This window comes from Sprattus sprattus (genome assembly GCF_963457725.1).
Source record: "Sprattus sprattus genome assembly, chromosome: 11".
In the NCBI taxonomy this organism is placed as follows: Eukaryota; Metazoa; Chordata; class Actinopteri; order Clupeiformes; family Clupeidae; genus Sprattus; species Sprattus sprattus.
Genome location: NC_137909.1, coordinates 5,806,370 through 5,828,978, shown reverse-complemented (window position 1 = coordinate 5,828,978; position 22,609 = coordinate 5,806,370). Strand labels below are relative to the sequence as shown.

The window sequence follows — 22,609 nt, the reverse complement described above, 5'->3', positions numbered from 1 at the left end:
GGGGGGGACAATACATGGGAACATTTCAGAGAGTATTTCCGGGGGGGGGGGGACATGAAAAAAATTGCTGTCACTAGAGCTAGCATAACTTAGCTGCTAAATACTGAATTCTCTAATAACAGTGACAAATCGAAATTCGACGTCAGTTTTAAATTCTCTAAACGGCAATACATGTCCTAACACACAATATCTACTCACCGACAAATAATGTTGAAAGTTCAAAGGCATACCAAGGCTCTTCAAGGAGGAATTCCGCTGCATGCACATAAACGTCTTCTCTAGTGCCCTGTGCGGCCGTGTGGAGTCCATGAGCCGTCCATTGAGTTAAAACTGATAAAATCTGATCAAGTTCCCGTGATCTCCAAGAAGACCTCTGATATGAAACGAGTTGGTCCAACCAATATCTATAGCACTTGTTGACTCACAACATCTCACTTATGGTGAGATAAACTCACTTTCATAAATTCAGCCTAATGATTTTTGCTTAGCCTTTTAACTTGATCTATTTCTTTTTATTCAGACTTTACACAACTTTCATGCCCAAAAATATAAATTGTCCAGCGATTTAATTAGTTTTTTTGTTCATAAATTAATGTAGGATGGTCGGATCAAAGCCTCATGGGAAATGCCTTTATCCACGTGTCCCCCCCGTCCCCCCCGGGATCTCCGCCCCTGGAACCTATTTAGAATGGCTGACCTTACATAAAACGGCAGTGAAGGACATTTGAGGCCTCAATGAGGGTGGCATGTGAGAGCATATCAGCACGAAAACGTTAGCAGCAAGGCTAGCTAGCTACTATGTGTTTCAATGGATTTTTGGTATAAGCGTTAGCAGCACACTTTTGAGAGTAATTTTGAATACGCTAACGCTTGATTTAGCGGAAAATCTAGTAAACGTACATACTACCTGCGCCTCTGTCTCCTGTTCTGTTCTTGTTGTAGTTGTCGCCCAAAAAAAAATCGCTACAAGCACGTCCTCTGCTAATAACTCAAACTAGTCCAGCTCCACCATCAACCGTTGTCTGTTAGTTTCCATCGTTCGCTGTATGTGTGGAATGCTGGGAGGAGGTATTTATACAATAAAAGACTACCACACACACAACGATTTCTCTAAGATCGTCTTCTTGAAAATTGGGCATTAAAGGTGTCCAGGCAGAGGATCATAAGTGTGTGCTCCTGTATGTGTTTCATCATATTCATGGTTGAAAAGGCAGTCTCACAACTGTATGTTGAGGTATCAGAATCAGAATCATGTTTATTGGCATGTATGTGTATGCATGCTCTTGTTGTGTGGCTGATATAACTATAACACTGCATGTTGATTGGTTTGATGATTGCAGTGGGTTTATTTTTCTGGCCCTTTCCTCAGAGTTTGGGGGGTAATTTTGTTCGAAGTGTGCATGCTTTGTTTCATAGTGACACGTTCACTTCACTTTCATTGACAAGGGCAACCACCTCGTGGCCGACAATGAGTGAGTGCGTTGTCATAGTGATGTAGTGATATAAAGCGAAAAATCACGCACCATAGGCTACATATTAGGTTACCCAGAAATCATTGCAAATCTAAATGTGACAAAAATACCAAAGAAAATAAGAACGTATTCATTTATTGGATCGTTTTTTAATAGTTTCTATATTGTATGTAAGATAAGCATATCGTTTTGTTCACTACTATGTTTTTCACAAAAAAAAATTATCACCACGATGGAGATACATTTGCCTTCTCGAGTGAATATATAGCATTAGACATGCAATTTCAGACTGAGCTACATGTTTCCAAGGCCCATGTAAGAACACCTGCCTGACAGTTCCAGAGGGAGCCCACATGTCATGTCATGTCAGTGACAGATGGGAGGAGGGAGGAAAAACAATCAATGACTTTCAAAAAAGAGGTAATGGGGTAGCTACTGCCTCGACAAACAGTCGTTACCCCACTCAGTGGTCCAGCCCTGATTAGGTGTCAGCACGGATAGCCGTCGGAGTAGTATGTAGGGCTGACTAGTACGTTTACATTTTTATGAATCCACCGCCCGCCCATTTTTTTTCGAGGACGGAGAGGGATGCAGAAGTATATTGAGGCCTTAATGATCTGATCACTATATTTTTGTGTTTTGAGAGAGTTAGAGAGAAAAGAGGGGAGAAGTGGGAGAAACAGGGTGATGGACAGAGTAACAGAACATCATAACATCAATGTTGACAGTCACACTCTAAAATGGGAAACATAATAATATAAGAACAAAGAAATGAACCAGGTTTCCATGACAGCATCCTCAAAACAAAGAGAAGAACAAACTCATCCCCAATAATGTACACCAATTGAAACCCACACAGGGCCATGAAGGAGAGGAAGACCTTGAGCATGTGATGTCTGAGAGACAGAAATGGATTTGAGACATACAGTGTAGGAGGTGATTTCACAGAGGAGAGAGAAAATGACACAGCAAACTAATTTCCTGAAAGTAAATATTGCAAAACCCATTAAAAGCAACCCCTCTATCAGGAGCAATGAATACAACCATTCAATGTTTGTGTCTCAGCTATGAGGTGCAATTTTTTTTAAATACACTTCAGTGACAGCAAGCCATGACTTCAGCCTTGAGGAATAGGTATCCTACTACACTGTGTACATTTTCCAGACCCCACGGGACTCTTGCAAGGACAGACATGGTTCTCCTTCAAAATCTGTTATGTTTTTTACACACCGTAGCCTACCACAAATGAACTTTTATTGCACCCACATTACAGGCCCATTTATTTATTTCTCAAATGAGTAATAAGATCAGTGTGTACAGAAGACAAATGTAATGAAATCAACATTGGGAGAGAGTAGCATTTGTAGATAATGAGTTGCCATCAAATATATCTCCCAAGGACAAACTGACAGACAACATGAAGGGTACCTCAATTAGGAACCAGCACAATTAACGTCACAATTAATGACTCATTGTTCTCAGCTGTAACCTGAAAACCAACCCATAGACTTGTGTCCTCTATAGTTGACATAGTATATGTTTTTCATGCATACCCTCTTACTATTTTGAGCTATTCTGTTAATTTGTCTTGGTTCCAAGGAGGATATGTGTAATTGTGCTGCTCACATTCCTCACAATAACATTACTGTAAATCAAACAATAATAATTAACAAAAGGTTTAGTTTTTTTCAAGTGATGTCAGTTGGACCTCTGCGTTGGTTAGCTTAAATAAAACATAGGCCTCTAGCTGTCATGATGGCTGCTGAAGGGGGATTATTAGATGAGGTTATTTACTAAATATTGATAGTGGTACTGAAACCCGCGCACAGACACACACAGACACGCGCACACACACACACACACACATGCTTGTGCTTGTGAGAGCGACACAGCCATGTGAGGCACAACCACCAGGCTACAGCCATTGCTTGTCAGGCTCGCATCAGCACCATCCGTCGGTCACGCGCTCATAGCGTGGACACCAAATTACCAGTTTGATACAGGCGACATACGCTAAGACATAATCAATAACGCTTCCGTTCAACCTGGAATAATACATGTAGACGCAACGAGGTGCAACGTCACATTATACTACATTCATTCATCTCGAGGAAAGAAACGAACAGGTGGGTGAGGAGTCCACTATGTCACTAAGTATTACCATGTCAGTAATTATTAACGATTGTAGTAGGAGGCTTTAAACTCCTCGACAGGCTCAATTGAAAGACAGGAGCAATTGCAATGTTAGACATAATGGAAGCTTACAGCGAGTAATAAAGATAAAGAAGTTTTACATTCTTTAATTTTAAACATTTAAAGTGGGTCGAGGTATGGCCCCTTTTTAACATCTGTGTGTCTCTTATAATGCATTAACAGGAACACATAAGTAATTGTCTTCAGCTGTGCAGGTTAGACTTTACACAGAGCGATTCAAACAGGTGCACGGAAATGTACTGTGTGAACGACGTGGAGGTTTAATAACGAGTTCTACAAGGTAAACTGGACTAGAGAGAATGAGTAGGCGGTGACATCTCGGGCGGGGACTCTCCGTATGATCAAGCTGCAAACTTAACATTACTAATTGCACACGTCGTGACATCTTCTAAACAGTTGGTGGTCCATTTGGACTAGTCATGGACGTGTTTAAGAAAGGATTTTCGAAAGCCAAGGATGGGGTTGTGTTTGCGGCGGAGAAGACCAAACAGGGAGTGACAGGAGCAGCTGGAATGACTAAAGATGGGGTCATGTTTGTTGGTACGTGAAAATCAGCCCCGAGAGGTCTAAAATCTGCCTTTAATCAACTGATTTCATTCCGCAGTGACTATCAAATGTTTGTTATTAATGGAATTAAGATACAAGATTTATTGAGATTTGACAGTTCAATGACAGGATCCTGTCTGAATGCCCTGATGTAGGATACCACATCCATGTAGTTAACCAAGTGTCATGTTCTCTAGTCAGTGGCCGTTGAAAGCTCGGGCATTCCCAAAACAATTCACTTACATTTGCTGTTTTTATCCTTTGTTAGGTTTGTTAAAGAGCGAGATTATGGTTTTATGTTTTAATGTATTTCCTTTTTTAATAGGCACTAAAACAGTGGATGGAGTCACAACAGGTAGGCCTACATATGACCTGTGACAAATGGCAATCCTTCAGAGACCTCTGCAGAAGTCATTAATTTGCCACCTTCAAATGTTAGATCTGGAATTGTAGAGTGACACAAGCTCAATGGCATGCTGGAGGTGCCAGCTGTTTTGTATTGCCTCATTAGGTATGAAGGTGCCTGTTTTCTTTAAGTGTGCTATTGTGATAACATAAACATCACATTTCTGCATCTTTTTACTAATCACAGAATACATCCATGTAGTACTTCTACACGTGATATAATTATATTTTAGGGGACTATATTTGTATCACCAAATCAACAAGCAGAATGAAGCTGTGAAGAAAGGTTGATAGATAGATAGGGGCCCTGTATTTTCAAATTGTTTTGTAGAGGTTTGGCTAAGGAACTCTCAAACTCAGTGTTTACCAAAGCATAACGTTTGTAGTATTTTAATGAGGGTGAAATGGCTTTAGAAAGCACATAATTTTTCCAAAGTGAATGTAAAAAGCAGATGTGATGTACAGAAGTGTTTCAGAACTATGATGTATCCATTCTAAAACACTTACAACAATGAATTAACTTTAGATTCTTGCTGTAGTCTGCTTGGGCTCTGTGCTAATGTATCTGTGTCTGCCTCCCAGTGGCTGGGAAGACTGTTTCTGGGGTGTCACATGTGGGTGGTGCAATGGTGGATGGAGTCACAGCTGTTGCCCAAAAAACAGTGGAAGGTGCTGGGAACATCGTTGCTGCAACAGGACTGATCAAGAAGGACACACCAAAACCAGTGAGGAAGAGATTCTGTTTCCTTGCTTTCACAGTCCTGGGAATGCCCTTATTTCTTTTCTCAGTGACAAAAGCTCTGATATAGATTACATCATCCAGAGGTGGTGTTGGTTTAGTTCTGTTGTGTTAGGGCATGGCTCTCAGGTAACAGGAGACATTTTTGTTTCAGGTTACGAGCTATTGTCAAACCAAGCCATTATGTTCACCACCATGTTATATTTCAGAGTTTGGAAAGTGAAATAGGCTTCGTCATTGGGTCTGTGTCAGACTGTGTTCAGGTGGTTCAGTAAAATGCCCACAGATGTCATCAGCAGTGAGTAAGTTGGCTTGCAGAGGAGAGGAAGGGTTTTAGGAGGAAATATTTCCTTCTGTTTTATTTGGGGAAGAGAAGTAATTTCACAACAAACAGCAGGTGGAAATGCTGCACAAATCAATCCTTCCTCCCATCTGTCTGTCAACACATGCCATCTAATGGAGAGAGTGAGAGATGATGTGTCATGCGGAAGATAGCAGGTAGCAGGAAGGAGGATTGAATAGATTTGAAACATGAGATATGGCCTCTCTGCTGTAGTGTAGTGGATTATCTTGTAACAAAAAAAAAAGAAGTAAGAATGGCATTGAACCCTACTGAAACGGTTTTGAAGGTGATTCATTCCATCTTAAAATATAGCAGATTACCGGTACAAAACATTTTGCTCTGAAAGAGAATCTGGGTGTAGGTTTCTAGTTTGTCAAGTTGTTTTACATAGATGATCAGTGTTTATGTAAAGACGATCAGTGTTTATGTAAAGACGATCAGTGGTTATGTAAAGACGATCAGTGTTTATGTAAAGACGATCAGTGGTTATGTAAAGACGATCAGTGTTTATGTAAAGACGATCAGTGGTTATGTAAAGATGATCAGTGTTTATGTAAAGTCCAATGAAGGGTGCCCCAGTCTAGACAGCCTTCCTTCTTCCTTCTCGAGGACGGAACAGTGAAGGCCTGGTGCTGGCTCCCCTTCGTGAACAGATGGTGAAGCAGTAGGCGGTGTTAAATGGAGAGGCAGGAGAAGCTGCACATTAACCATGTGCTGTTTGTGATTTAACCTACACACACACACACACACTCAACACACACACACATGCCCAAGCAAGCAAAAAGATCTCCATAAATAGCAGGGAAGTGTATGCAGTGTCACTCACATTTATGTATATATACGTAAATATAGGTCTGGGCTTTACCGAAGATATCGAGCTGCTCACAAGGAAAAAAGGGTTTACAAACACTCTTTTCTTCTAAAAATGTAGCGTACATAATTGTCATCTGCACCCATTTCACTGAAGATGGTGTGACGCACACCTGCCTGTGCCTCATTAGAGAAGGTCATCTCAATGCCAAATGCTAATCAAGGCCTCATTTTCCCAGTGTGTGTCTTGTCTTGGCTGCCCCCAGTTTGGATTATAAGCTCTTCATCTCTTGGTAATAAGCTCAAGAAATAACAAACTTCTTTACAACATAATGCTATTTTTCGACAAGACAAATATTTTCATTTAGAACACGGGTAGATGAAATCAAGCATTCTGAGAGTGAGTTCCGGGGTGTGCTTTAATCAGCGATATAGTAACTGTACGACCTGTTTACATTTACCTGAGCGTTCCATATCAGTACACACTAAAAAAAAAAAATCAAACCAAGATGGCGGCGTGTTTTGAGCCTGTTAGTGGGAAATATTGTATGTGAATTAAGCTATCTACACGACTTTTTATATGTCTACATTGACTCGGTTAGTTGTTAATGTGCTACACGAATGTTGTCGAGTATTGTAAGTCTTGACTTAAGCTCTCAAATATTAGTTGTAGGTTGTTGCTAACGCTTAGACGAAAAACCCATTGAAACACATAGTAGCTAGCTAGCATCGCTGCTAATAAGTATAACGTTGCTGCGCGTCGGCCTAACAACACCCTCGAACAAGTACATTATTGACGATACAGTACTGCTTCTCGAACCTTATTGCTTAAGTATACAAAGATGTAGTTATGTGTTAAAAAAAAATCAAGGAATCCCCCTTGCCCACCTTGGATCACTAAAGTGCACCTTTCATTATTTGAATGCTATGGTGGACATCAAGTGAAGGTTGTACTTGTGTCCAAACAGGATGAAGAGGCCAAGCAGGTGCCAGTAGAGAATGCAGGGGAGTCTCAGGTTGAGTCTGACAACAGCTGTGACAATGCCACTGAGGTATCCATTTATTTATGTTTTAGACTTTAATAAATTATGTGTAATACTTGAATTTTCTTGTTTCTTTTGATATGTTATGAATATTATATCATACCCTGAAATCAAATCCCTAAACTACAGATATTCCTGACACATTTTTTTTTTTATCTTTCAGGACACTCAGTGAAATGCCTTGTGCTTTTTTGTTGGAGTCAAGAGTTCAGTGACCAGAACATTCCATGTTACTCTGCCAAGTTCCCTTTTGCCTTGTCGTGGTCTATGGAGTTGATTCAGTGTGTGTCTATGTGTGTGAGTGAAAATAATCCTTGTACGTGTTGGAGTGCATATGTGGGTGTTCGTCCATGTTCTGTGTTAGCTCTGAGGATGGTATATATGTACATGTAGAAATCTGTCTCTGTGTGTGTGTGTGTGTGTGTGTGTGTGTGTGTGTGTGTGTGTGTGTGTGTGTGTGTGAGTAGGTGTGTTTGTGTCCCTGAACCAGGCGCTATCTTATGTGAGAGGAGAGAGGTCATAGGAGAGTATTTGTTCTGTGGAAATTGTTGCTCTGGGATAAAAAAAATAAACTAAATATACAAATGTCAGTCTGCTAATGCTAATCCACCTCTGATGCTCCTTGCAACTTGAGTGCAATTTACAGGCTGATGTTCACTGCAGTGGACTGCATTGATGTGAACTGAAAATACCAGGTACATATAAGATAGATGACAACCTACACCTAAGTGTCTATTATTATGAATGACTTGAAATTACTTTTCAATATATTCTATTTTTGTGTGCTACATAGTGCTGAGGTACTTTTATGTATTTTCTATGTTTACAATGTGGATAGTACATGGAAACTGATACAACTGGCATGGAGTAAATAATGTAATTTGCCTGTCATATTATGTAAAATGTTGGATGTTTAAATAAATATACAATTACAAATATCAAGACTTGCCCTGTACTCAGTACAGACTGGAATAAACTATTGAATGAATGAATAACATGACTGTGGTCAAATGTCATTGTTTCATTATCAATTTAATTGTGATATAACTATAGTTGTGTCACATTGTTTCCTAATGCAACCCATATTTTGGATATTCTGTGGACCATATTATTGGAGACCTTTATCATATCTTTGGCATTTGAGGTATTTCATTACCTCTCCCTTTCTTAGGAAACGCCCACATGAGCTAGGCGTCATCCTGTCTAAAGGGAGTTTTCCAGGCCATGCCGCTCTGCATTTAGTTGTTTAGGTCTAGTAAAGCACCTGAAAACAATGTTCATTGGTCAAAGAGGACACAGTGCAGGAGGATGTGTAAGGGAATAAGACCGTTAAAACAGTAAACATATATTCATTATGTGTAGGCAGCCTGTCTGTAGGAACACAGAGACCCAAGGGGATCCAAGTGTCTTAGTATTGATAAGTCCCTGTGGAAATGTTTTTTTCTTTTTTTTTAAGGAGTGATACTGAAATGTTTCTCATCTCATTTGTTAACTTTGCAGCGAAGACACATTATGAGGAACACGTCATGAGGTCCATCAGTACCTGATGGTGTCAGTATCAGCAGTTAATGCAGTACAGAATATCAACTTGAAGATTTTCCTGTACCGTTACTCTTTCTACATAAAATACTGTTGAACTCATGAACTATTGCTACTTTTGAATGATCTGATAATGAAACACATAACCATTCACACATACAATTTGTTGAAAACATGAACTAACCATACAGCAATTAAACACTTTGCATATACAGAAGGGCCCAGTGTGGGTTTCAAGTTATTGAGCAAAGTACAGTGGATTGATTAGATCATGATCATATGGCAGCTCACACTGAATTTAACTGCTATCTTGCGAAGTCTGTATTCAATTGTGAAGATATGGCTAAAATGTTTTCATATAAAAACTTAGCAATCACCAATGTTTGAATGCACTGTTCAGCCTGACCAAAACCTAAGCAGTACGGTCAGAGGCCAAACGTTTATATATTCTGTCTTGGAAAGTTTTAAAATGGCTGATAGGCAGACCCTGGTAATAACCACTGTGCTCCTCTGTGCCTGATCTCAGGAGATGTGGTGCAGTTGCATTGTGGATGGTGGTCGCCATGACACCGGTGACAGCATAGGCCCCCATGGCAATTAGCATGCGCTCTAGAGATTGTATCAGCCCTGCCCCAAGAAGCACCCAGAGGACCAAAGCTAACACATAGTAAAGGACTAAGAAGATTGAAGTGAAGGGCTGTTGTTTATACACAAAAAGAGATGCAAAATTAATGGAGATGTGGAATGAATGATCATTCATGAATACATTCTAATACATCAATTTATATAACTGCCATGGATTGCTGCCTTTTTGTTTTTAATCTGGTAAATCCACAAACATAGAGAGATAATAAATTAGACCAACAAACATTTTTGCTAGAGTAGGGACACTTAATGACATTGAAATGTATTTTTTTCTTTGTCAAAATTATCATTAATATTTAAATGAATTACAAGATGAAATTACTATGATAAGTATTATTATAAGTATTATGACTAACGGAAGTAGACATTAATGAAAGTTATTTAAAGATAACGAAAGCACAGTATACAATATACAGTATTTATCTGTTCCTAAAACACATTTTTTCAAAGCATGCCTCGGTTTCTCTTAGCTCTAAACACAAATCCCAAAACCACTCACACAAAATGCAAAACCCTTTATATCTCCTGCAAAAGGCCACTTAGGTTTCAAAACACTATTATGTCACCTCAAAAGGGCATTTTGTTTTCAAACAACAAACACAGACCATTATTTGAGTAGACATTCTAAGCATTGATTGAACACTGACGTGCTCAATGGAAAACACTACTATGAAATGGGAAAACACTAGTATGAAGGCCTTATCAGGAGTATTATGCCTTTTCATCTCCAGTGTTACTGTACGCTTTCTCCTGTTGTAAAATATTGTAACTGTATAATGTTTTAACTCAAATATAAAACAACTCACAAACAGTTACGACTTACAGTAAAGATTTCTTTTTTTTTTCAAAAGTGCTGTAGCCTTTACATCAGAGCAAACACAACCAAATGTGAAGATGATTTACACAGAACAAACAATAGGATTTTGATACAGTCAACAAAAAAAGAAAGAAAAATGTAAAATAAAAAAGGACAAAAAAACTAGACCACATCCTGTTCTTGCTCAAGAACAATATTGACAATTGTTGTGTTGTGAAACATCTGAAAATACAGTAACATTTGATTGGATTACAACACAGTACAGTAATGTTTCAGTGCTGATAGGACGTAATCAGTTGTGGAAACGTATATGACTTACTTGCACATAGTCGTATCATACTGTAATTGTTTGACTCTATCAGAGTTTCTGTCAAAAGGCACCCTGTACACCTGCTTCATTTTTGAGGTGTTCTGCCTAAGAACATGGTCCTATGTGGCTAGGCTCACTGTATTGATGTTTAGGAATATGTCTTGGTCATCAGTGGTTGCACTTTGTATTTGTTTATAATTTTACAAATACAGTACAATGTAAAATATTCTAAATACAAGAATACTATGCTCCTGATAAGGCATTCAAACTAGTGTTTTACGTACTGTCATAGTAGTGTTTCTTACCCATTCTCTCTTCTGAATGTCAGGAGAATCGGTGCAACTGAGAAGCGGCTTATGTTTGGTTGAACCCTCTGGCCAGCCTTACCAGCCTCCTGCATGGTCAAACCCATGTTGACCACATGTTTGAACACATTGGCCTGAATCTCATCAGAGATACAGTAATGGCTCTCCATCTTGCTCTTCCTCTTCATCATTTTCCTCCTCCTCCTCCTCTTACTCTCACTCCTCTGCCTCTCTGATCACCACTCACTTCAATGTTGCCATAAATTGTTCTCCAAACTAGGAGCTAAAGTTTTGATTTCAAATTGCACAACAGCCTTGGAAATGGAAGTTTTGCCAAATGATTAGCAGTGTTTTCTGTTTGAACACAAGGAGGTTTTGGCATTGATGAAGTATGCAAAGTAGAGAGGATGGTGTTTAGTGTTTTGAAGAAAATGTGGTTAACAATTGAAAACTGTGTCTAAAGCAGAGAATTGTGTGTTGTGTTTTGAAGAAAGTGCGGTTAACAATTGAAATCTGTGTTTAAAGCAGAGAATTGTGCTTAAAGTTTAGCAGAATTGGTTTAGGGAGTTGGCACTTGGGTTTAGTGGTCAGAGAAACCGAGGCATGCTTTGAAAAAATATGTTTTAGGAGCAGAGAAATACTGTAAAATAAAATAAAATAAAACAAACACAATAAACTATTTTCTTGTACTTCAAGCTGAACTTGTTCCTTGGATCAATAGGATGGCATCAGAATTACAGCACAGAAATACGTAATTATCCAGTAGAACAAGGAATGACTAAACTACATTACCAGATATTTTTCCACCGAAAAGCAATAAGTGAAGACCTAACAAACACCTCTTTAAAATACTCAATAGTAGACAGCTGATTGAGTGTAAAAAACCCAGAAGTCTCCTCAAGTTCAACTTATCAGTGTTATCATGCAAACACAGATATTTTTTGAAATAGTGTCTGACATCTTGATTATTTCGACGGAAGAGGGAATGCTCTGCTCATGTGGGAAGGTCAGAGATGTGTATTGAGATCAGGGTTTGTTGTCGAGGCACGTCAGTGTTTCCCAGTGCTGCAGGAAGATGCCCTGGCATCCCAGTGGCTGCTCAGAATGAGAGGAGAGTGTAAAATGGTAGGCACACGCACCGACATTGCTATGTAGCATCAGGTTGTGAAGGCCGCGCAGGCTTTGCGTGCCGTGCCACTAACAATGCAGTGCAAGCTAATGAGATGTGCAGCCCAGGCCCTCCAATGGGGTGTCATGATCCACATTTAAAACATGTCAAAACCCTGCGAGAGTTTCAAAGAGGGGTGTGAGATTCTTAGTGGCCCTATATAAGCCAAGGATCAAGCACCAGGACTGTCAGTAGCAAGGTCAGCCAGCTCCTGGAGAACACGCAAAGAAGAGGCCCTTCTCTCTGTGGTGGAACTACTATCTAGCAAGCAACACAAAAGGCAGAAACATGAGAGGCTCCTCATACTCCCAGAAGTCCCTATCGGTGAGCAACTCCAGCAGGGTGCGGGTGCAAAGTCCATCTCCTTCCCGCTGTAAGGGATCCTCCTACAGCCGTGGTCGTAATGGGTACCAGGGTGGTGTGTCTGCTGTTGAGGTTGGCACAGAGATCCACCAGCAGCATGCAAACGAGAAGGAGGAAATGCAGGAGCTGAATGTTCGCTTTGCCGGTTACATTGGGAAGGTGCAGGCCCTGGAACTGAGGAATGCCCAGCTGCAGGCAGAGCTGGCCGCACTGCAGGGCCGCTTCAAGGGAGGCCCTAGTGGTCTCGGAGAAGAGTATGAGATCAAGTTCAAGGAGATGAGGGATCTGATCGAGGCCCTGACTGCAGAAAAAGGCGCAGCTGACATTGAGAGGGGTTACATCGAGGAGGAGGTGGAAGTGTGGAGGCTCAAACTGGAGGAGGAGATGGCCCTCAAAGGTAAGCTGAGAGGGATGAGCTTGCACTAGAACTTTGCTGGTTTATTAATGAGTGTTATAGCAAATGGGTCATACCCATCAATACTGTTACCTGAGATCATTCAGTATATTCTTTGGTCTTTGGTTGCCTAAACTAGAAGCAATGAAGCAATAGTTAAAGTGATATTGCAAGGTGGCGAGCCAAGAGCAACTAGGATGTGAGGGCTTATAGCTCTTCTAGTGTCTTGCCAACTCTTCAACAATGCAGTGCGATGCTGACTATCTCTTACCCAATCTATAATTCCAGCGGAGGCTGAGATGATCCTGCGAGAGTTCCGTCAGGATGTGGATAATGCCACACTACAGAAAGCCGACCTGGAGAGGCAAGTGGAACAGCTGGTGGCCGAGATTGAGTTCTTGAAGAAGCTGCATGATGAAGAGGTAGCTGACCTCCTGAAGCAGATTGAGGATTCCAAGGTCACTGTGGAGCTGGACTCAGACCGACCTGACCTGGCTGCCTACCTGCGCAACATGCGTGCTGAGATTGAGTCCGTGGCTGCTCGCAATGTCCAAGAGGCAGAGAAGTGGTACAAGGGCAAATTCGACACACTGAAACAAACAGCTGGCAAAACTGAGGAAAAGATGAAGACCATGAAAGACGAGATCACCACCTTCCACACTCAGGTGACTGAACTGCAGAATCAGATTGATGGCGTGAGAGCGCGCAATTCTGCTCTGGAACAGCAGCTGGAAGACATGGAAGCAAATCACCAAGACAAGGTGGCAGGGCTGGAGGGCATCATTGCTCAACTGGAGAACCAGCTCTGTGAGACCAAGATGGAGATGAGCAAATACATGCAGGACTATCAAGAGCTGCTGCACATCAAGCTGAAGCTCGATGCTGAGATCGCCACCTACAGGAAACTGCTGGAAGGCGAGGAGAAGAGATTGGGAATCTCTACAGAAGGTAAGGCACCCAAACTTAACTACATCCAACATTACTGTTTGGAATATAAGCATTTTTGAGTTCCATAGCTAGCATCTGTATCTTAGCATCTTGCCATTTCCCCACTCCAACATATAATGGTCAAATATTTTTGATGACCTGAATTGAGTCTCCTCTGTAAAAGCTATTTTGAATGCCCACAGAACCAGTTTACTCTTTTAGTCACCTTCATTCAAAGTGAATTGTGCAGAGGACAGTCTTTCCCATAACCACTTCTGCTGTGCTCCAGACATGATTAGAATCAGCATGGCATGAAATACTAATGCTACTGTGCTTATTGCCTCCACAGGCGGGAGCCACCCAGCCATCCAGGAATCTGCCTAAGGACCTTCACTCCTCCCAGGACACTCCATGCCTGTCTGTCATTCCCAGAGACCCAACACTGCACCGCACCCATGTCCTGTTCTGCTCTGGCTAACTCGACAGTCTGGGGAACCCACATTCCTTAAGCCATTTTGAGTAACAGCTAAGATGAGTTTGATGTGAAGGTGTTCCCAGGTGCTACTTAAAATAAAGCTTGACTTGAGTGCACTTCAACAGTTTCTACTGTGTTTTCGTGCTTGGGTGTATGTGTGTGATTTGGGTGTTGGAGGACAAACTTCATCTGCAGCCACTTCCACATATTTCAAATGAACTTCCAAACACAGTCAACATATCCTTCTGCAACCATTTCTAAACTGGAATTGCATTCAATTATTGGTATTGCACAGTACAACTTGCTGGAACTGTACAGCAAACACAAACTCAAAGGAAAATTAAGACCAGGCCTATTATTGTTAAAATATCTGAAAAGCTCTCCACTCAGTTGCTAGCATGCCAACTGATCCCACCTCACTGGTCTTACGAACGTGTGACTCTATGATAACATGTGGACAAAATGTGTGTGGGAGCAATTACAAAAAATACTGCCATTTAAAATTTCGGAACCATTCAAAATTCCTCCTGAAAGCAGACCTTAAAGAATCCCTGTAACACGCAAAACTTACAGCATTAAACAAGGCAGACAGGTTGAAGAACTTGAGTGTTGAGCATGTTCTCGCTAGCAAATATTTTCATAGAAAAACAAACAAACAAATGAAAAAAAAGTCCAGATTTACATACAGTATATTACAAAAGCTGCTATGTGTTCTGTTTCCGCCCTGTGGATATAGAACAGAGGACTGACTGGAGCCGCAGTAACAAACCTTTTCATGACGTCAGACAGCTTCTCCCTTGCCAGGAAGCGCGTGTCCTTTCTGATCTCTCTCAGAGCGCCCTTGAATTCTTTCTTGTACTTGTGTTTTAAGCACTCCTCCTCACGCTGCTTCTTGCCTTAGTCCAAGTGGAACAAAAAGATGGGAAACACAGAACATTCTGAAATTCATTTGGAGTTGGATTTCAATTTAAAATGAACAGCAATGTCTGTTTCATGACATCAGGGGCGTAACTATAGGAGGTACAGCAGGTGCGGCTGCATCTAGGCCCGTAGCCGGGCCCAAAGATATACACACGTCTCTCTACAGGCTCCCTCCAGTACTGCGTCAAATTTTCACCTCTCAGATATGCTTGTGTTCAAAGAGGAGCTATTATTGACGAAATGGCAGGATGTAATGCTATATATTCTCTTGAAAAGGCAAACTTATCTCAGTCATGGTTTGTATAATTTTTTTGGGGAAAAGTAGCAATTTATAACAAAATCATATGCTTATCCTACATAAACTATAGAAACTATCAAAAAACTATTCAATGAAATTAATAACTTCCTGTTTTCTTTGGTATTTAAGTGATTAGCAATGATGATTGCTGGGTAATATGCATGTTGTTGTCCAATGTCAAGTCTCTACTTGATCATGTGACAATACAATACGCTATAGTTAAACCAATTCGAAGGTCACGACAACCTAGTTCATTGAGCACAGCAGAACTTTACTCGTAACAATGCCTTTTAAGCATAAGAGTGGAAGTAGAAAAAGGCAAGAGAAAAAAGAACAGGAGAAGAAGGCGGCAAAGCTGCCTAAATTGGATAATTTTGGCATTTTAACTAGCCCGTCAACTAGTAGCCAGCCCATGACTAGCAGGAGTGCAGCAGTTCAGCTGGGATCAGCAACCATGTAACGGGTAACCTATGGCTATTGTGATAGATATAGATTTCAAGACAAGTTATAGCCAACAAACATTATGGTAGGGCATGACATATCATGCTCAGTTTTTACTAAATGTTTAAGCATTTCAATATTACCTTCTCTATTTCTTTCGCAAGAAAATCTTGGTGTTTGATGGCACATAGCTTCACAATAAAGTGCATTTACCTGCCTCATTCATAATCTAATTTATGTGTGAAACTGGAGAAATATCTGTGATTAAATTGGTACACCTCAAAACAACAATGTGACCAGATCTAGGTCTCCTGCACCCTGAAAGATCCAGCGTTGAGAACTGAAATGTGGGTTTATTTATTTATCAAACACTTTAATTCAAGGCAATTTACAGTATGATACAGATCTACATTTTCATTGACGTGTGTGCTCCCTGGGCCTACAGAACCACTGTAAAGTCGTATCGCCTAAAGTTTATGAACATACATACTGACGGCTGCTGTCATGGCATTCTGTCAAAAGAAGGCCTGTAACTCCTCTCAGGTATGACGTAAGCAATCCATTCGACATGATTTTAGTTTGCCGTTGCACTGAGTGGCCTTTAGACAGTGAACTCTTGGCAAAAAGTGCTGAAGCCCTGAGAGACGAGGTATCACCAGTCTACTCATTTACTAGAAGCATTACCATCAACACACATGCATTTTTCATTTGATATATTTCAGAAAATTGCATTCTTCACAAAATATAGATATATAAAATAATAAAAACTATTCAACACATCCAGCCTACTAGATGGCTTAAGCCAGTGTCCAGTTATCATCTCAGCCGTAAAAACTCTTCATGTCTAAGTCCACCCACATAGCTGTATAGCTGTATGTGTCTGAAGCTGTTTTGTGAGCCTGTATATCGACCCTTGGCCTACAGAACCACTGTATAGACACATAGCCAAAAGTTTATGAACAAACATACTGATTGCTGCTGTTATGGCACCCCGTATTTCGTCATAGGCCTAACACTGAGGCCAAGGCCTCAACTCCTTGACTCCTCATCTCAGGTATGACGTAAGCGATCCATAAAAGTACTGTTGAATCATCTGCAGACGTGTTCAGGCTAGACCTATAGTGTGTTTGTCAATTTCAACATTGGTCAAATATAATAATGAAAGACGTCTCACACTTAATAACAACAAACATGTGAAGTTTCCTGAGTGTGCAAGTCTGGAGATCTGAATTGGCCGTGTGAAGAAGGAAAACCTGCATATGACTGATGGAGGTAACCTATGCAATAACTAAACTATGCCCAGACTGCATTCACAGAGGCAGAGAACAGGGGCGGACTGGGGGGAAAAAGTGGAGTTACTGTCAGACCGGCCCACACAATACACGGCGCGCGGCCCACTAAGTACACGCTGCATTGCCCACTCAATGGATCGCACGTATCGACCAGTCAGTGGCCTACTGGGAAAAATACCCATACACTTAACATTATTTTGGATGATTACAAAGAAATTACATCATATATGCATGTTTTTAAATAACATTTGGATCCACCAATTTGCCTGGATGGACACATGGAATAAAATGATACTGGCTATTGTAACACTCCAAGGTAGGTATAGTTTGCTAGATGAATAGTATCAGATCAGATCAGATAGTTATCAGATCAGATGGTTATACATATAACTACAAAGCCTATTGGTTAGTACACTCAAAGCGTATTAGATTAATATACTTGAAATTAGTGCTGTCAAACTATTAAAATATTTAAACACAATTAATCGCATTTTTTTGTCTATTATCAATGTCTCTTCATTAATTTTTTATCATTTATCCATTTTTTATTCCAGCAGCAGAATCATCAATCTAGATAACATATTAACATTGTTTATAATGTAAGTGTTGTGAAACGCAAGCTATACTTGGCCAAGTCAACACCATAACATATTAATAATCTAGATAACATAATAACATTGTTTATAATGTAAGTGTTGTGTGTAACACAGTGATTTTAGCATAACAAACTAGCTGGTTCACTTTTTTGACACAAGTTAATAGAAATTATAAGATTGCCCTCTTTACAACTACCACCATGGATAGCTTGCTCATCGATTGTAAGCAAGTGACTACGGCTAACATGTTAAAATAGATAATCTCGATGTTGACAATGTAGCACCAGCTTGCTTATTTTACAAGATCATAACGGTCTCAATTTAAGACATACCGTTAGCTAGGCTAGCTGTAGGGAACGTTACCTCATCTGTGAATAGCAAGCTAACATTTGGCAAGGACAACGCCACATCTTACCTTATCACTGTCACCAGTCGGTGGTTTTCCAAATAAAATGTAGGCTAGAGTGATTGACATTTAATAACACCTAAAACAAAATTAGACTGACGGAAGACCTTGACAGAGGCAGCGACGAGCTGTGCCTCATCCATGTTAGAACTAGGGCTAGGGGCTGACTGCACACGTCAAGGTTGCGTGCCCTGGCTGGGCGTGTTGCGTGTATGTATGCAAATCCAAATGTAAGAACCCTCTACCTCAGTCGGCACAGCTGAGAACACTTCGGCTGTGCAAGAACCAATTTTCAGGTGTTCATTAATAACGTGGAGATATTTTCTTACGTTGAACATCCGAAGTCTGTAAAACACATTAAAGAAGTAACTTTTAAAAAAATCGAAAAATGGTCACCATGAGTGTGCAGACAGATCGCGAGTAGGAGTATAAAACTCAGTCAGTGCCTTTTACAAATGAAATTTTTAGAGAAAGGTAGAGTAGTGATGTCTTCAAAAGTTAAATTAAATTGAACTTTTGCGCCTGATAGCGGTGGGCCGGTTGATGTTAGTAGTGGGCCGGTGTTTTGGGCCATCGGCCCACCGGGGATATCCCCGGTATTCCCGATGGCCAGTACGCCCCTGGCCGAGAAACCAATAGTGACTCTAGTGACGAGATGTAGATTGACTACTGTGACAAAGACATACTTACAATAATAATACTTTGAACTTATATAGTGCTTTTCTAGGCACCCAAAGACATGGCTTCTTCATGTGGCCATCACCAACACACACACATCTGCTAGCACACTAGCATCTTCTGAATTTTGATACCCTCCTGTGAAATACAGATTTCTGCAAACTATAGATTAAAACATGTCAAAACCCTGCGAGAGTTTCAAAGAGGGGTGAGAGATTCTTAGTGGCTCTATATAAGCCAAGGATCCAGCACCAGGACTGTCAGTAGCAAAGTCGGCCAGCTCCAGGGTAACACGCAAAGAAGAGGCCCTTCTCTCTGTGGTGGAACTACTATCTAGCAAGCAACACAAAAGACCAGGAACAGTCAGAAACATGAGAGGCTCCTCACTGTCCCTGTCGGTGAGCAACTCCAGCAGGGTGCGGGTGCAAAGTCCATCTCCTTCCCGCTGTAAGGGATCCTCCAACAGCCGCGGTCGTAATGGGTACCAGGGTGGTGTGTCTGCTGTTGAGGTTGGCACAGAGATCCACCAGCAGCATGCAAACGAGAAGGAGGAAATGCATGAGGTGAATGTTCGCTTTGCCGGTTACATTGGGAAGGTGCAGGCCCTGGAACTGAGGAATGCCCAGCTGCAGGCAGAGCTGGCTGCACTGCAGGGCCGCTTCAAGGGAGGACCTGGTGGTCTCGGAGAAGAGTATGAGATCAAGTTCAAGGAGATGAGGGATCTGATCGAGGCCCTGACTGCAGAAAAGGGCGCAGCTGACATTGAGAGGGGTTACATCGAGGAGGAGATAGACGTGTGGAGGCTCAAACTGGAGGAGGAGATGGCCCTCAAAGGTAAGCTGAGAGGGATGAGCTAGACCTAGAACTTTGCCGGTTTATTAATCAGTGTTATAGCAAATCAATACCCATCAATACTGTTAGCTAGCATCATTTAGTATATACTTATACTTTGGTTGTTACAACTAGAAATAATGAATCAATAGCTAAAGTGATATTGCAAGGTGGTAGGCCAAGAGCAACTAAGATATTAGATATGAGGTGTTATAGAGTCTAATGTCTAGAGTTGCTAGCTCTACAACAATGCAGTGTGATGCTGACTATCTCTTACCTAATCTATAATTCCAGATGCGGCTGAGATGATCCTGCAAGAGTTCCGTCAGGATGTGGATAATGCCACGCTGCAGAAAGCCGACCTGGAGAGGCAAGTGGAACAGCTGCTGGCCGAGATCGAGTTCTTGAAGAAGCTGCATGATGAAGAGGTGGCTCTTCTCATGAAGCAGATTGAGGATTCCAAGGTCAATGTGGAGTTGAACTCAGACCGGCCTGACCTGGCTGCCTACCTGCGCAACATGCGTGCTGAGATTGAGGCCGTGGCTGCTCGCAATGTTCAGGAGGCAGAGAAGTGGTACAAGGGAAAATTCGACACACTGAAACAAACTGCTGGCAAACATGAGGACCAGATGAAGACCACGAAGGACAAGATCACCACCTTCCACAATCAGGTGACTGAACTGCAGAATCAGATTGATGGCCTGAGAGCCAGTAATTCTGCTCTGGAACAGCAACTTGAAGGCATGGAGGCAAATCACCAAGACAAGGTGGCAGGGCTGGAGGACATCATTGCTCAACTGGAGAACCAGCTCTGTGAGACCAAGATGGAGATGAGCAAATACATGCAGGACTATCAAGAGCTGCTGCACATCAAGCTGAAGCTCGATGCTGAGATCGCCACCTACAGGAAACTGCTGGAAAGCGAGGAGAAGAGACTGGGAATCTCTGTAGAAGGTAAGGCAGCCATACTTAACTACATCCAACATTACTGTTTGGCCTATAAGCCTTTTTGAGTTCCGTGCTTAGCGTCTGTATCTTAGGATCTTACCATTTTCCCACTTCAACATATAATTGACAAATGTTTTTGATGACCTGAATTGAGTTACAGCTTGAAACCAGAACTCCTCTGTAAAAGCTATTTTGAATGCCCACATAACCAATGTATTCATTTGGTCACCTATATTCGAAATGAATTGTGGTGAGGACAGTCTTTCCCATAACCACTTTTGTTGTGCTCCAGACATGATTAGAATCAGCATGGAATGAAATACTAATGCTACTGTGCTTATTGCCTCCACAGGCGAGAGCCACCCAGCCATCCAGGAATCTGCCTAAAGGCCTCAATATACTTCTGCATCCCTCTCCGTCCTCGAAAAAAAATGGGCGGGCGGTGGATTCAGTACTAGTCCGCCCTACATACTACTCCGACGGCTATCCGTGCTGACACCTATTCAGCGCCGGACCACTGAGTGTGGGAACGACTGTTTGTCGAGGCCGTCGCTACCCCATTACATCTTTGTTGGAAGTCATTGATTGTTTTTCCTCCCTCCTCCCATCTGTCACTGACATGACATGTAGGTTCCCTCTAGACCTGTCGGGCAGGTGTTCTTACATGGGCCTTGGAAACATGTAGCTCAGTCTTAAAATTGCATGTCTAATGCTATATATTCACTTGAGAAGGCAAATGTATCTCCATCGTGGTGGTAATTTTTTTTTGTGAAAAACATAGTAGCGATCTATAACAAAACGATATGCTTATCTTACATACAATATAGAAACTATTATAAAACGATCCAATAAATGAATACGTTCTTATTTTCTTTGGTATTTTTGTCACATTTAGATTTGCAATGATTTCTGGGTAACCTAATATGTAGCCTATGGTGCGTGATTTTTCGCTTTATATCACTATGACAACGCACTCACTCATTGTCGGCCACGAGGTGGTTGCCCTTGTCAATGAATGTGAAGTGAATGTGTCACTATGAAACAAAGCATGCACACTTCAAACAAAATTACCCCCCAAACTCTGAGGAAAGGGCCAGAAAAATAAACCCACTGCAATCATCAAACCAATCAACATGCAGTGTTATAGTTATATCAGCCACACAACAAGAGCATGCATACACATACATGTCAATAAACATGATTCTGATTCTGATACCTCAAAATACAGTTGTGAGACTGCCTTTTCAACCATGAATATTATGAAACACATACAGGAGCACACTCACTTATGATCCTCTGCCTGGACACCTTTAAAGCCCAATTTTCAAGAAGACGATCTTAGAGAAATCGTTGTGTGTGTGGTAGTCTTTTATTGTATAAATACCTCCTCCCAGCATTCCACACATACAGCGAACGATGGAAACTAACAGACAACGGTTGATGGTGGAGCTGGACTAGTTTGAGTTATTAGCAGAGGATGTGCTTGTAGCGATTTTTTTGGGCGACAACTACAACAAGAACAGAACAGGAGACAGAGGCGCAGGTGGTATGTACGTTTACTAGATTTTCCGCTAAATCAAGCGTTAGCGTATTCACAATAACTCTCAAAAGTGTGCTGCTAACGCTTATACCAAAAATCCATTGAAACACATAGTAGCTAGCTAGCCTCGCTGCTAACTTTAT

General features: G+C 41.2%; 3 protein-coding genes across 3 annotated transcripts; all 3 read left to right on the top strand.

Annotated features, from left to right (window-relative positions):
* Positions 1-4,105: 4,105 nt before the first annotated feature.
* On the top strand, positions 4,106-9,712 carry LOC308372884 (uncharacterized protein; the record flags this gene model as incomplete). Its single annotated transcript, XM_080848232.1, has 5 exons — positions 4,106-4,226; positions 4,558-4,587; positions 5,220-5,362; positions 7,498-7,581; positions 9,638-9,712. The coding sequence occupies 5 exons, from the start codon at positions 4,106-4,108 to the stop codon at positions 9,710-9,712; spliced, it is 453 nt and encodes a 150-aa protein (XP_080704358.1).
* A 2,932-nt stretch (positions 9,713-12,644) lies between these two features.
* LOC308372883 (vimentin-like) lies at positions 12,645-14,424 on the top strand (the record flags this gene model as incomplete). The annotated part of the gene is made up of 3 exons (XM_080848231.1): positions 12,645-13,116; positions 13,402-14,061; positions 14,390-14,424. The coding sequence occupies 3 exons, from the start codon at positions 12,645-12,647 to the stop codon at positions 14,422-14,424; spliced, it is 1,167 nt and encodes a 388-aa protein (XP_080704357.1).
* Positions 14,425-19,518: 5,094 nt separating this feature from the next.
* Positions 19,519-21,313, top strand: LOC308372882 (vimentin-like; the record flags this gene model as incomplete). Its single annotated transcript, XM_080848230.1, has 3 exons — positions 19,519-19,981; positions 20,273-20,932; positions 21,279-21,313. 3 exons carry the CDS (start codon positions 19,519-19,521, stop codon positions 21,311-21,313), a joined length of 1,158 nt encoding a protein of 385 aa, XP_080704356.1.
* Positions 21,314-22,609: the final 1,296 nt, after the last annotated feature.